This window comes from Actinia tenebrosa, unplaced genomic scaffold (assembly GCF_029948245.1).
Source record: "Actinia tenebrosa isolate PJP-AT-01 unplaced genomic scaffold, QUT_ActTen_1.0 PGA_scaffold11__36_contigs__length_13525064, whole genome shotgun sequence".
NCBI lineage: Eukaryota > Metazoa > Cnidaria > Anthozoa > Actiniaria > Actiniidae > Actinia > Actinia tenebrosa.
The window spans coordinates 13,071,973-13,087,788 of NW_028292571.1; the positions used below are offsets into that span (position 1 = coordinate 13,071,973).

The 15,816-nt window shown below is 38.4% G+C and overlaps 1 protein-coding gene across 5 annotated transcripts in view; it reads right to left on the minus strand.

Annotated features, from left to right (window-relative positions):
* LOC116287758 (uncharacterized) overlaps nt 1–15,816 on the minus strand; it is a 92,475-nt gene continuing 76,659 nt past the window's right edge. For 4 of the 5 annotated variants that reach the window (XM_089027346.1, XM_089027345.1, XM_089027348.1 and 1 more), the window contains one exon: nt 1–5,389. In XM_089027346.1, the coding sequence (XP_088883472.1) occupies nt 713–5,389 (4,677 nt within the window). In that variant the 3' untranslated portion in view covers nt 1–712. Of the gene's footprint in view, nt 5,390–12,998; nt 13,070–13,192; nt 13,345–15,246; nt 15,319–15,441; nt 15,633–15,816 lie in introns of those variants that run through there. The other variant, XM_089027349.1, reaches the window with a different exon arrangement.

The following is a 15,816-nucleotide window of genomic DNA, read 5'->3' on the forward strand; positions in this document are numbered from 1 at the left end:
ATTGTTTATAGTTTCTTGGCAACGAATAAACTATAAGATGCTGTATTCGAGTATGAGTTTACTCTTACTAGATCAATGAATCTCTGGAACCATGAGTGTCATTCGGATTGTTTATAGTTTCTTGGCAACGAATAAACTTTAAGATGCTGTATTCGAGTATGAGTTTACTCTTACTAGATCTATGAATCTCTGGAACCATGAGTGTCATTCGGATTGTTTATAGTTTCTTGGCAACGAATAAACTTTAAGATGCTGTATTCGAGTATGAGTTTACTCTTACTAGATCTATGAATCTCTGGAACCATGACTGTCATTCGGATTGTTTATAGTTTCTTGGCAACGAATAAACTATAAGATGCTGTATTCGAGTATGAGTTTACTCTTACTAGATCTATGAATCTCTGGAACCATGAGTGTCATTCGGATTGTTTATAGTTTCTTGGCAACGAATAAACTTTAAGATGCTGTATTCGAGTATGAGTTTACTCTTACTAGATCTATGAATCTCTGGAACCATGAGTGTCATTCGGATTGTTTATAGTTTCTTGGCAACGAATAAACTTTAAGATGCTGTATTCGAGTATGAGTTTACTCTTACTAGATCTATGAATCAGAGGATCATTCAATGCATGCATCAGCAAGTTATTAATGATTTTGATCTTACGCAATGTCTTTAATAGCCCAGACCCATGAGGTTCGCTTCCTAGATTATTCAATGTAGCGCAAGTGTTGGATGATTTTGATCATACGCCATCTCTTGAATAGTCGAAGCTCTGTCGAAACAATTCTGCGCTTCTTCATCCTTGCCGAGATCACTGAGCATCAATGCTAGATGAATCAATGTAGTAGCAAGTGTTGGATGATTTTGACCGTACGCCATCTCTTGAATAGTCAATGCTCTTTTGAGACATTGTTGCGCTTCTTCATGCTTGCCCAGATCATGGAGGTTCGATCCTAGAGTAATCAATATAGTAGCAAGTGTTGGATGATTTTGATCATACGACTTCTCTTGAATAGTCAATAATCTCTCGAGACATTTCTGCGCTTCTTCATGCTTGCCCAGTTTACGGAGATGCAATCCTAGACTATACAATATAGGAGCAAGTGTTGGATGATTTTTATCATACGCCTTCTCTTGAATAGTCAATGCTCTCTCGTAACATTTCTGCGCTTCTTCATCCTTGCTTAGACGATGGAGGTTCAATCCTAGATAATTCAATGTAGTAGCAAGTTTTGGATGATTTTGACCGTACGCCATCTCTCCAATAGTCAATGCTCTTTTGAGACATTTCTGCGCTTCTTCATGCTTGCCCAGAAAAATGAGGTTCGATCCTAGATTATTCAATGTAGTAACAAGTGCTGCATGATTTTGATCATACGCCTTCTCTTGTATAGTCAATGCTCTTTTGAGATGTTTCTGCGCTTCTTCATGCTTGCCCAGACCAATGAGGTTCGATCCTAAATTATTCAATGTAGGAGCAAGTGTCGGATTAGTTTGATCATATGCCATTTCTTGAATAGTCAATGCTCTCTCGTAACATTTCTGCGCTTCTTCAAGCTTGCCCAGTTCATGGAGGTTCGATCCTAGATTATTCAATGTAGTAGCAAGTTGTGGATGATTTTGATTATACGCCATCTCTTCAATAGCCAATGCTCTCTCGAGACATTTCTGCGCTTCTTTATGCTTGCCCAGATCAATGAGGCTGGATCCTAGATTATTCAATGTAGAAGCAAGTGCTGGATGATTTTGATCATACGCCATCTCTTGAATAGTCAAAGCTCTGTCGAAACAGTTCTGCGCTTCTTCATGTTTGCCCAGTGTACGGAGGTCCGATCCTAGATTACTCAATGTAGTAACAAGATTTGGATGATTTTGACCGTACGCCATCTCTTGAATAGTCAATGCTCTTTTGAGACATTGTTGCGCTTCTTCATGCTTGCCCAGATCATGGAGGTTCGATCCTAGAGTACTCAATATAGGAGCAAGTGTTGGATGATTTTGATCATACGCCATCTCTTGAATAGTCAATGCTCTTTTGAGACATTGTTGCGCTTCTTCATGCTTGCCCAGATCATGGAGGTTCGATCCTAGAGTACTCAATATAGGAGCAAGTGTTGGATGATTTTGATCATACGCCATCTCTTGAATAGTCAATGCTCTTTTGAGACATTGTTGCGCTTCTTCATGCTTGCCCAGATCATGGAGGTTCGATCCTAGAGTACTCAATATAGTAGCAAGTGTTGGATGATTTTGATCATACGACTTCTCTTGAATAGTCAATAATCTCTCGAGACATTTCTGCGCTTCTTCATGCTTGCCCAGTTTACGGAGGTGCAATCCTAGACTATACAATATACGAGCAAGTGTTGGATGATTTTCATCATACGACATCTCTTGAATAGCCAATGCTCTCTCGTAACATCTCTGCGCTTCTTCATCCTTGCTCAGACGATGGAGGTTCAATCCTAGATAATTCAATGTAGTAGCAAGTTTTGGATGATTTTGATCATATGTTTCTTCTTGAATAGTCAATGCTCTTTCGAGACGTTTCTGCGCTTCTTCATGCTTGCCCAGAAAAATGAGGTTCGATCCTAGATTATTCAATATAGAAGCAATTTTTGGATGATTTTGACCGAACGACTTCTCTTGAATAGTCAATGCTCTTTCGAGACATTTCTGCGCTTCTTCACGCTTGCCCAGATGAATGAGGTTCGTTCCTAAATTATTCAATGTAGTAGCAAGTTTTGGATGATTTTGACCGTACGCCTTCTCATCAATAGCCAATGCTCTTTTGAGATGTTTCTGCGCTTCTTCATGCTTGCCCAGACCAATGAGGTTCGATCCTAAATTATTCAATGTAGTAGCAAGTGTCGGATTAGTTTGATCATATGCCATTTCTTGAATAGTCAATGCTCTCTCGTAACATTTCTGCGCTTCTTCAAGCTTGCCCAGTTCATGGAGGTTCGATCCTAGATTATTCAATGTAGTAGCAAGTTTTGGATGATTTTGACCATACTCTATGTCTTGAATAGTCAATGCTCTCTCGAGACATTTCTGCGCTTTTTCATGTTTGCCCAGTGTACGGAGGTCCGATCCTAGATTACTCAATGTAGTAGCAAGTTTTGGATGATTTTGACCGTACTCCATCTCTTGAATAGCCAATGCTCTCTTGAGATATTTCTGCGCTTCATCATACTTGCTGAGATGACTGAGGTTTGTTCCTAGATTATTCAATGCAGTAGCAAGTGTTGGAAGATTTTTATCATGCGCGTTCTCTTGAATAGTCAATGCTCTTTTGAGATATTTCTGCGCTTCTTCATGCTTGCCCAGACTACAGAGGGTCAATCCAAGATTAGTCAATGTAGGAGCAAGTGTTGGATGATTACAATGATGATAAAATTCTTTGATCATTAGTACTGTTTTAAACAATGTTATCGCAGCTTCATGCTTAGCGTGGGTTTGGCAGACGTCTCCGGCGGCTGAGAAGTAGCTTACGTACTCGTTTTGTTTTTGTTCAAAATTCGTTTTCTGTTTTATTGGAGATAAAGATTCCGTTGTAAAATTGGTTAAATGTTTTGAGAAGTGCATAAAATGCACTACTACAAATTTTGTTGTTTTAATGTGATTGACGTTGTCTCCATCAAAGGCGTTTAAAAGTGCTGAAAAAGCATTAATTACGTTTACCAAGAAATGAAATTCTTCTTTTTTGCTCTTGTGTAGAACAATATCTTGCAGACAGCTATGTACAACTTGATGTATACCAATCTCTTTTGACTGGTCTTGGGAATAATTAAGAATAAGTGAAGATGAAAAGACAGTGGCGGCCACGAGATCTTCGTCATGACCTGTCATGCAACGTGTTACATATTGTACGACATATTCCAAGGGTATCCGCTGAGGGCCTAACGCAGACAAGAACTGAAAAGCATGCATCATAACCATGTTTGCAGCCATTTCTTTTTCTAAGGACAGCTTCACTGCTGCAGTCATCGATTGAGGGTAAGTTACACTAATTCTTTTATATTCCCCTTCAGTCGCTTCTCGCTTGCCTTGTTGAATCTTCTGTAAATATTCTTCCCATGAGATTGAGGTTATATCACTTACACGCGTCATGTAAGTTGCTGCACACGCTAGTGCTAGTGGCTGGAAATCTAAAGCCTTCGCAACTCGTAAAATGCACTCTTTATTTGAAGCAACACCCGATATTTCAGAAAGTGTTTTTACCGCTTCATCAGGTTTCATACCGCGACTAAGGGATAAATGGTAAGTGTACGAATTATTGGCACCAATGGATTGACTGTCTTGTGTGGTAAAAAGTATCTGACCATTGCCCTCCGTCTTCTCTCCCGCCTTTGGCAAGAATCTGAAGACTGATTTAACGTCTGTGACGTTATCCAAGATCAAGAGCCATGAAGAATACATTCGCAGTTTGGGAGCTACAAGAGTTTTAAGATGAATAAGTTTGTCTTCCGGAGAAAGATCTTTTGATGTTCCAATAATCGTAGTAGATTTCTCATCGCAGTTTAAAGTAATTGCAAATTCAATATATGATTGTATTAATGTGTCTGTACTGGATGCGTTAAGGGCGAACACAAATTTTACTTGATCTGTGGCGTCATCGGGAACATCATCGAAAACCTTCTCACCTATCTGTCTTGCTATTTCACTTTTGCCACAGCCAGGATTCCCAGACAGATAAACAACAGTTATTTCATTTATTTTTGTGCTTCTCAACTCTTTCATCTTTTGTAGTATCACATCCACTTCGCTTGAACGGTCGATAACTTCGTGGGATGGTTTGGGTGGCAAAACACAAAACGATCGTGGTTCCTCGTTACGTTTTTTCTCCTTTTCTAACTGTTGCTGAGTGAGACGTAGTTCCTCTGTAGGAAATGTTTTCTGGTTTTTGATTGCCTCTATATCAGCAGTGTCTAGTTTTAGGGCGATAAAAGCATCTATTACCTTTTGGATAGAGGTTTCAAAGTCCATTTCTCTTAACTTTCCATCAGACAAATGAGCAAAGACTTTATTACGGAACCGACGTAAATCATCCACGGCTTTCTTAACAACGGGATCGAGACCCTTGCCAATACTATCTGAATAGAGAATGGCAACAAAAAGACTGGTACAGTCCCATTCAAGTCTATTGCCATTTCTCAAAATTAAAAGTTCTCGTGAATTTCTCTTACAACTTTTCGAAGATTCCATGCTGTACAAATCAATGCCATTCTTAGCCGTATCTTGCCACGGGCCGTGTGTCGCCTGGTAATGAGTGTCCCATAATAGCTTGAAGACTACTCGTAGTCCTTCAGCAATGATTCGAGTGGTGACGTTGCAAATCCTGAAATAGTTAAGTTCTTCTGTGGAATACTCGTGTGCTGCGGCCATCTGCAATAACAATAGAATCCCAGTCAACAAATAACCAAGTACGAATCAACCAAGGACAATTTATGCGAAATTCTTTTTATAATCACTCCATTGTAGTTTCTTCTTAAATATCATAATTGTATACATACATTAAATATATCAACTGAACAAATGCACTTACATTTAGACAAATTTAAAACAATCGAAAATTAAACGATGTCGAAAATGGTCCTGTGGACGAAAAATTTTGAGGCGTCTTCATACGAGAGTAAATGATCGGAAGAAAACCTGAAAAAGCGCTATTAACTGTATTTCACTTGTTTCATCTTTACCACTACTTGTCTAATTAACAGCCTTTTAAACTCCGTTTGACCTGAAAGAGCACCCAAGCCCACTAGCTCGTTAAGAATTTCCTTTTATGTCATTGCTATTTCGAAAATAAGAGACTTTCCTTGTCCTGTATGTAATCAGTTTCGTTTTGTAACGGATCTACAACTCTCTACAACTGTTACACACAACTGGTTGTTAGAGCAGTTTTCGTATGACTGTAAACAGCTGGCGGCACGGTAACAGTCGTAACACTGCAAAGCATATGCCAGTGATGTGTCCCTGTGACTAGGGGTAACACACACCGAGTGTAATACTCTACATTTTAATACGCCATGATGATTACAATACGATTAACTAACCTAGATGAATACTCTTTGATAACTCGTGATAACTGAACTCAATACTAGAATTACAAAATGTATATATGCGAATCCTAATGAATGACACGTGTCCACCTCTACAACTGTTACACATAACAGTTGTGTTGTAACATGTGTCGACCTGTACAATTGAGTACACACAAAAAGTTTCATAGAGTACAAAGAGTGTGGAAGGAAAATACCACTAAATACTGCTAAATTATGCTAAACCTATTGCTTTCTATCGTTTAACATCAGAAAAAATCTGTTAACATTTGGTCAGCTACGATTTCAAGCTCACGCCCCCTCATGTGAGCCCATACAAATTATGTTTCAAAAACACGGTTTTTGGACCTTTTTCAAAATAATGACTATCTAGGCAAACAAACAGAAGTGGATTCAGTTAATTCAACTATTCACGGATTGTATTATAGGGTTTAGATTGAATTCTATTGAAAAAAAAACACCTTACTTTTTGAGTTTAATATACGCTATTGGATGTATTTTACAAGAGAAAATGCATGACATAACCGGGGTCAAGCTAGAAAATCGTCTCTCCTTGAAATAAAACAGAACCTGTCAATAAAACAGAAGTGGATTTGAAAACCCTGGGCTTTCCTGAACATTTTGGTATATAATTCATAGGAATTTGTCAAAATTTAGAGCCGTATTTTTGCGATTTTATAAGCTCATACTATCTGTTGGCCTATACATTCGCCTCTAATGGTTTCGTAGCTTTCGTACCCTCATACTATCTGTTGGCCTATACATTCGCCTGTTATGGTTTCTTAGGTTTCGTACCCTCATACTATGTGTTGGCCTATACATTCGCCTGTTATGGTTTCTTAGGTTTCGTACCCTCATACTATCTGTTGGCCTATACATTCGCCTGTTATGGTTTCTTAGGTTTCGTACCCTCATACTATGTGTTGGCCTATACATTCACCTCTAATGGTTTCTTAGGTTTCGTACCCTCATACTATGTGTTGGCCTATACATTCGCCTGTTATGGTTTCTTAGGTTTCGTACCCTCATACTATCTGTTGGCCTATACATTCGCCTGTTATGGTTTCTTAGGTTTCGTACCCTCATACTATGTGTTGGCCTATACATTCGCCTGTTATGGTTTCTTAGGTTTCATACCCTCATACTATGTGTTGGCCTATACATTCACCTCTTATGGTTTCTTAGGTTTCGTACCCTCATACTATCTGTTGGCCTATACATTCGCCTGTTATGGTTTCTTAGGTTTCGTACCCTCATACTATCTGTTTGCCTATACATTCGCCTCTTATGGTTTCTTAGGTTTCGTACCCTCATACTATGTGTTGGCCTATACATTCGCCTCTTATGGTTTCTTAGGTTTCGTACCCTCATACTATTGTTGGCCTATACATTCGCCTGTTATGGTTTCTTAGGTTTCGTACCCTCATACTATGTGTTGGCCTATACATTCGCCTCTAATGGTTTCTTAGGTTTCGTACCCTCATACTATGTGTTGGCCTATACATTCGCCTGTTATGGTTTCTTAGGTTTCGTACCCTCATACTATGTGTTGGCCTATACATTCGCCTGTTATGGTTTCTTAGGTTTCGTACCCTCATACTATGTGTTGGCCTATACATTCGCCTGTTATGGTTTCTTAGGTTTCGTACCCTCATACTATGTGTTGGCCTATACATTCGCCTGTTATGGTTTCTTAGGTTTCGTACCCTCATACTATGTGTTGGCCTATACATTCGCCTGTTATGGTTTCTTAGGTTTCGTACCCTCATACTATGTGTTGGCCTATACATTCGCCTCTTATGGTTTCTTAGGTTTCGTACCCTCATACTATCTGTTGGCCTATACATTCGCCTCTAATGGTTTCTTAGGTTTCGTACCCTCATACTATGTGTTGGCCTATACATTCGCCTGTTATGGTTTCTTAGGTTTCGTACTCTCATACTATCTGTTGGCCTATACATTCGCCTGTTATGGTTTCTTAGGTTTCGTACTCTCATACTATCTGTTGGCCTATACATTCGCCTGTTATGGTTTCTTAGGTTTCGTACCCTCATACTATGTGTTGGCCTATACATTCGCCTCTTATGGTTTCTTAGGTTTCGTACCCTCATACTATGTGTTGGCCTATACATTCGTCTCTTATGGTTTCTTAGGTTTCGTACCCTCATACTATGTGTTGGCCTATACATTCGCCTGTTATGGTTTCTTAGGTTTCGTACCCTCATACTATCTGTTGGCCTATACATTCGCCTGTTATGGTTTCTTAGGTGTCGTACCCTCATACTATGTGTTGGCCTATACATTCACCTCTTATGGTTTCTTAGGTTTCGTACCCTCATACTATGTGTTGGCCTATACATTCGCCTCTAATGGTTTCTTAGGTTTCGTACCCTCATACTATGTGTTGGCCTATACATTCGCCTGTTATGGTTTCTTAGGTTTCGTACCCACATACTATGTGTTGGCCTATACATTCGCCTGTTATGGTTTCTTAGGTTTCGTACCCTCATACTATCTGTTGGCCTATACATTCGCCTGTTATGGTTTCTTAGGTTTCGTACCCTCATACTATGTGTTGGCCTATACATTCGCCTGTTATGGTTTCTTAGGTTTCGTACCCTCATACTATGTGTTGGCCTATACATTCGCCTGTTATGGTTTCTTAGGTTTCGTACCCTCATAGTATGTGTTGGCCTATACATTCACCTCTTTATGGTTTCTTAGGTTTCGTACCCTCATACTATCTGTTGGCCTATACATTCGCCTCTAATGGTTTCTTAGGTTTCGTACCCTCATACTATGTGTTGGCCTATACATTCGCCTGTTATGGTTTCTTAGGTTTCGTACTCTCATACTATGTGTTGGCCTATACATTCGCCTGTTATGGTTTCTTAGGTTTCGTACTCTCATACTATCTGTTGGCCTATACATTCGCCTGTTATGGTTTCTTAGGTTTCGTACCCTCATACTATGTGTTGGCCTATACATTCGCCTGTTATGGTTTCTTAGGTTTCGTACCCTCATACTATGTGTTGGCCTATACATTCGCCTGTTATGGTTTCGTAGCTTTCGTACCCTCATACTATGTGTTGGCCTATACATTCGCCTGTTATGGTTTCTTAGGTTTCGTACCCTCATACTATGTGTTGGCCTATACATTCGCCTGTTATGGTTTCGTAGGTTTCGTACCCTCATACTATGTGTTGGCCTATACATTCGCCTGTTATGGTTTCTTAGGTTTCGTACCCTCATACTATGTGTTGGCCTATACATTCGCCTGTTATGGTTTCTTAGGTTTCGTACCCTCATACTATGTGTTGGCCTATACATTCGCCTCTTATGGTTTCGTAGGTTTCGTACCCTCATACTATGTGTTGGCCTATACATTCGCCTCTTATGGTTTCTTAGGTTTCGTACCCTCATACTATGTGTTGGCCTATACATTCGCCTCTAATGGTTTCTTAGGTTTCGTACCCTCATACTATGTGTTGGCCTATACATTCGCCTCTAATGGTTTCTTAGGTTTCGTACCCTCATACTATGTGTTGGCCTATACATTCGCCTGTTATGGTTTCTTAGGTTTCGTACCCTCATACTATGTGTTGGCCTATACATTCGCCTGTTATGGTTTCGTAGCTTTCGTACCCTCATACTATGTGTTGGCCTATACATTCGCCTGTTATGGTTTCTTAGGTTTCGTACCCTCATACTATCTGTTGGCCTATACATTCGCCTCTTATGGTTTCTTAGGTTTCGTACCCTCATACTATGTGTTGGCCTATACATTCGCCTGTTATGGTTTCTTAGGTTTCGTACCCTCATACTATCTGTTGGCCTATACATTCACCTCTTATGGTTTCTTAGGTTTCGTAGCCTCGAAACACACTAACTACTGGTTAGCGAAAGAACAGAAGATTTACTGGTCATTTGGGATGTTTTGTCACGCAGTGTTACCCTTCACTTTCTGCTCCAAGTAAAGGTTAGCACGCATCTCCTGGCCCCAAACGCATCTCCTGGCCCCTTGACCATAACTCGGGAACGAAGCATGCTATGGTAACGAAACTTGGTAGCATTGGTAAGACTTGTGTTGTCAATCATCAGACCACGTGACATGACGTGTCATCATATATCACTTACGAACAAAACATTTTCGCCGATTTTTGCGAACACTCATACAATGAATGCTATGGTAACGATACTTAGTACGATGGGTGAAACTTGTGTTGTCAGTCATCTGACCACGTGACATGGCGTGTCGTCATATATCACGTGACTTGCGAACAAAACATCCCCGATGTTCGCCAATTGTCATTACAGTAAATGCTCTGGTAACGAAACTTGGTACGATAAGTGAGGGTTGTGTTGTGAGTCATTTGACCACGTGACATGGCTTGACGTCACATACCACGGGACTTATTTACAAACCAAAAAATGCCGATTTTGGCCTATAGTCATTACAACAAATGCTCTGACAGTAACGAAACTTGGTACGATATGTGAGGCTTGTGTTGTGAGTCATTTGACCACGCGACATGGCTTGACGTCACATACCACGGTTTCGGTTTGAGTAGGTTGTTTGTACATTTTCTCCTGTGCTAGGCGCTTTGAGGGTCTTTCTCCTATTCTTCGGATTTCCATCCTTGTAAATTCACTGAATTTAAGTGGATTAAAAGCTACTCAGCAGTAGATATGCCACTGTTAACTGCCATTAATTTATTTCATTTTATAAATATTTAATAGATGTATTCTTTAATTCACTTACTCCGACGAAGGACTAACGTCCGAAACGTCAGTTCCACAAAGCTTTTGACGGTGATTCAATTTATCCACAAGTTCCTACCATTCTTTAATGAATTTGTTTCCTTTTCTTTGTCTCGTTGTGGTATATTTAAAGTGCTAGTCGCCTACGAAAATGACACTATCCCTGGAAATTGTGCCATATAAAACTAGCTAAATAATATAGCTTACTGTCCACATTCTTTTTCGATACGAGACTGGGAAGATGTTGTATTTAGCCGGTAAAGTTTAGCCTTTTGAGTCCGCCATTAAGGTGTTTTGATACAGATTCGTGATCACCAAACATATTTTTTTCAATCGTTGCGTTGACAATGTTCTGTTTGCTGGATCATTTTAGAATGTATACCAGTTGTTACTCTTGGTACCTGCAAAAGCTCATGTCGGTTGATTCATTCTAATATTTTTAAGGCAAGAACTCTGCAGTCTCTTTTCGCGGTTCATAAGTTTATGCTAATGTATTCTTGACAACTATCAGTGCATCCCTTCTTCAAACCAAGAGCAACAACTGGTATAAATTCTAAAACGATCCAGAAAACAGAACATTGTCAACGCAACGGTTGAAAAAGTTCTGTTTGGTGATCACGAAACTGTAATGAAACACCTTAAGCGATTGCGTTCCTGGCAAATTTCAGTGATTCGAAGGAAGTGACGTCATATGCGCCACTCTTCAAAATTCCCGGCTTTTCACAATGTGTAATTGCAACCAAATTTCGACTATTTTTGATTTAAAAAACAAGTCTTAAACCAAGTCATGCCTTCTTACACAGAATGCTGTAGAGTCAGTGTGGATAAATAATAATAATAATATTAATAATAATAATAATAATAATAATAATAATAATAAATTCATTTATAAAGCGCAAATTCAACATACATTTTCAAATGCGCTACTAAAATCTATATATTACATTTAAAGAAACTATAGCCTATGAAATTAAACATCTATTAAAAATCAAAAACTACTAATAAGAAAATTATGAAACGATAATAAATAATAATAATATTTAAATAGAAAACCCTATATAAACTACTTAATGTTAATGTTAAACCTACTCGTGGTTGATTAAGAGAAAAATAAATAAATAAATAGTATTGGTAGACATATAATTCCGAAATTCAAGCAAAAGCAAATAAATAAGTTTTTAATTCCTTTTTGAAGTGAGTCAAAGCCCTTAGTTTGCAAGGTAGTGAGTTCCATAGTTTGGGTGCAGCAATCTCCCAGAGTTGAAAAAGTCTTAACTGTTGGGTGCTGTAATAGTAACTTATTATTCGATCTCAGGCTGCATTTTGACTTTGACTTGACAGTTATAAGATCACATATATACTTGGGAGCAAGTCCATGAATAGCTTTGTATGTGAGCAAAAAAATCTTGAAGTCAACACGGAATTTAATGGTAACCAGTGTAGTTCCAATGCAGGGATAGATGTGGCAGAACTTTGAAACACGAAGTACCAGTCTTGCGGCTGCATTCTGAACACGTTGAGCTTGTGAAGGTGAGACTTCAGCAGGCCATATAATAAGGCATTGTAGTGATCGAGCCGGCTTGTAACGAAAGCATGCACAAGTGTTTCTAATGTATCTCGACTTAGATATTTTCTGATACGCGATATGTTATATAAATGATAGAATGCACATTTACATACGTTGTTTACATGCGAAACCATAGAGAAATTGCTGTCAATAAAAGAACCAAGGTTTTTAAGGATGCCAGTTGAGCATATGACGTCACACATAAATTAAAAAATCGCTGCTCATAGGAATGGCGGACGAGCTTTTAACAATTTTCGGAAGTAGAATTCAGACGGGGAAAGTTTCTTTTTCCAACCAATTATTGTTTATTGGTGAATATTATAACCTATTTAAGAATAGAAAATCGGGGATTTTTTTGCGTCATTAATATTTTCGTAAGACTAGCACTTTTATTCTTTTTAGGAAGTTTCTTGTTTGTTCGTATTCTTTTCTGTGTTCGAGGGTTTTTCTACGTTTTTCGTTCGCAAAAATCTTAATCTGACCTTTGGCTGCGGAGTCTCAGCTGAGAAATCAATCTTAACATGTTCGAAGAAAATTTACAAATGACATGGTTCTTTCAATGCTTGTATCAAGGACTAAATCCAGCGAGACCGCAATCACACCTTACCTTCACTTCAAGATGTTCAGTTTAATATTAGCACCTCCAACCAAATGACTTGGTTGGTTTTCTTCGGTATTCTAGAAGTGAAAACACACAACATCAAGAAGGAAATACACGATGTTATCTCATCTCGAGCAAAATCTAAACCATTTGAACTTTGATATTCAAACTAAACTATCACTAATAAATGGATTTCTTACCTGGAAGTAAGTTTCCTTGTGCAAATCGAGAAGCTTGGGCCTTTTTACTCGACAAAAATACATATAATGTCTGGCATACGATGTCGCAATGGCCAACTTCGTCAATTTAATTTGGTTGAGCGGTCAAGCACCAAATATTTTGAGTGAAGGCTCTGGAAAGCAATAACATAATGGCATCATTGTTTTGAACCAAACCCGGAGCGCCTAGCCTCTATATATTCACAAGTAAACCTCTTAGCTCCTCCCATAAGATTTCCGAGCAAGGCTAACATCACGCACAAGTTTAGATATTGGTATGCATTGAATTCACAAGTGATCCCTCTTAGCTCCTCCAATAAGATTTCGGCAAGGCTAAGATCACGCACAAGCTTAGATAGTGGTATGCATTGAATTCACAAGTAAACCTCTCCAGGTATTAAATTCCGTCATGGTTGGAAACGCAAATTGAATTTCCTGCATGAAAGACAAGTCGACCACTCGCGACTTCGTCTCTCGCTTGCTACGATTGTCAAATTCTCGTTTCACTCGAATAAAAAAACTGTTCGGATTGCAAGAAAGGTGGAGTTTGGGCAAAACTACACAAAACACGGCATAAACACGGACACGATCACGCCAAGGACTCGTCATTGTCAGACTATAATTCACATTGCGTAAGAGAAAAAAAATTCAGCCAAATAAATTAATGAAAAAGTTTGATAGCGTTATCCTTTCCTTTCTGATTTGACCATCATATAATGCGTTCACTTTGTATAAAAATAATTCCATAATATTCTGCCAACACTCCCGCCGTCACTCCCAAGCAATCGAAAATAAATTGACAATGCAAAAAAAAGAAAGAAAAAATACTCTATTTTTTGTATATCTTCAATATCTTCAATTTCGATCCATTTGTCCAAAATCTTCATAATCTATTACGATGTTTTGTCTCTGATCTGATGCATGACACGTAGTTAGCTTGGCAGAGCGTTTTGTATTTTCAAAAGCACTCTTTGGTTTATAAAAGTACTCTGAAATAGTGAAGCTATTTTAATCTGTTTCCACAGATTTCCTCGTATGAACTGCATTCGATAATCAAGAATACAACCAAATATGTTATAATTGATCAGTTACCATAAGGCTTCCAGTGAAAGCTCTGGAGAATACATGGCTGATTAACTTTAAGCTTTTATGCAAAAGAGGTGCTACGGTGTGCGATTACATTTATCTTTTCAAATTATGACAGGTCAACAATCTACCAAGATATTATTAGAACTAACGTAAGATCATTAGTATTAAAACTAAGCGCAGATAAATATGGAGATCAATGCCGACTAGCCCTGTAATAGTTTATAAAACAATGAATAAAAACGAAGAACACCCGATCACTAAATAGAATCTACTACTATTATTGTTATCTATTTATTATTAGTTCCCGGACTTAAGTTTGGGTTTGAGTAGTTTGGGGAGACTGACAAGGGCAGATCCGGGGGGAGCAAAGGGGAGGCTTTAGCCCATCTGCAGCAGAAAAAAACAAAACTGAAGAATTAGATGCTTTTTTATTATTTTCCGTGTTGACGGAAGAAACTCAATTAGCTCCCCCCCCCCCCCCCCTAAAGTTTTGGCTGGGATCCGCCTTTTCATGAGCTGTGAAATCGATCACTCTCAACATGTTTTGCTGAATCAAAAATCTGGAATGAACTACCTACACCCATTTGTATGTGTAATACTTTGGACAAGTTTGAAAACAAAACAAGTTAAAAATCTGCTTAATATATTATTATAAGATATAGATCATACATTATTTACTGAATATTAACATTGACTATTACATTGAATATAACTGACTTTTAGACATTTATCATTCGCTGAACATGATCATGGACTTTTATATCCAATATTGATTGTTTATATATATATATATATATAAAGGTTTTCTCTTAATGTTAGCGCCTAAGAATACGTACTTACTAGTTATACAAATCATTAAATTTATTATTATAAAATACATAAAATGCATAGTTCTTTCAATGCTTGTATCAAGGACTAAATCCAGCGAGACCACAATCACACCTTACCTTCACTTCAAGATGTTCAGTTTAACTTTAAGCACCTCTGACTTAATGAATTGGTTGGTTTTCTTCAGTATTCTAGAAGTGAAAACACACAACATCAAGAAGGAAATACACGATGTTATCTCATCTCGAGCAAAATCTAAACCATTTGAACTTTGATATTCAAACTAAACTATCACTAATAAATGGATTTCTTACCTGGAAGTAAGTTTCCTTGTGCAAATCGAGAAGCTTGGGCCTTTTTACTCGACAAAAATACATATAATGTCTGGCATACGATGTCGCAATGGCCAACTTCGTCAATTTAATTTGGTTGAGCGGTCAAGCACCAAATATTTTGAGTGAAGGCTCTGGAAAGCAATAACATAATGGCATCATTGTTTTGAACCAAACCCGGAGCGCCTAGCCTCTATATATTCACAAGTAAACCTCTTAGCTCCTCCCATAAGATTTCCGAGCAAGGCTAACATCACGCACAAGTTTAGATATAGGTATGCATTGAATTCACAAGTGAACCTCTTAGCTCCTCCCATAAAATTTCGGCAAAGCTAAGATCACGCACAAGCTTAGATA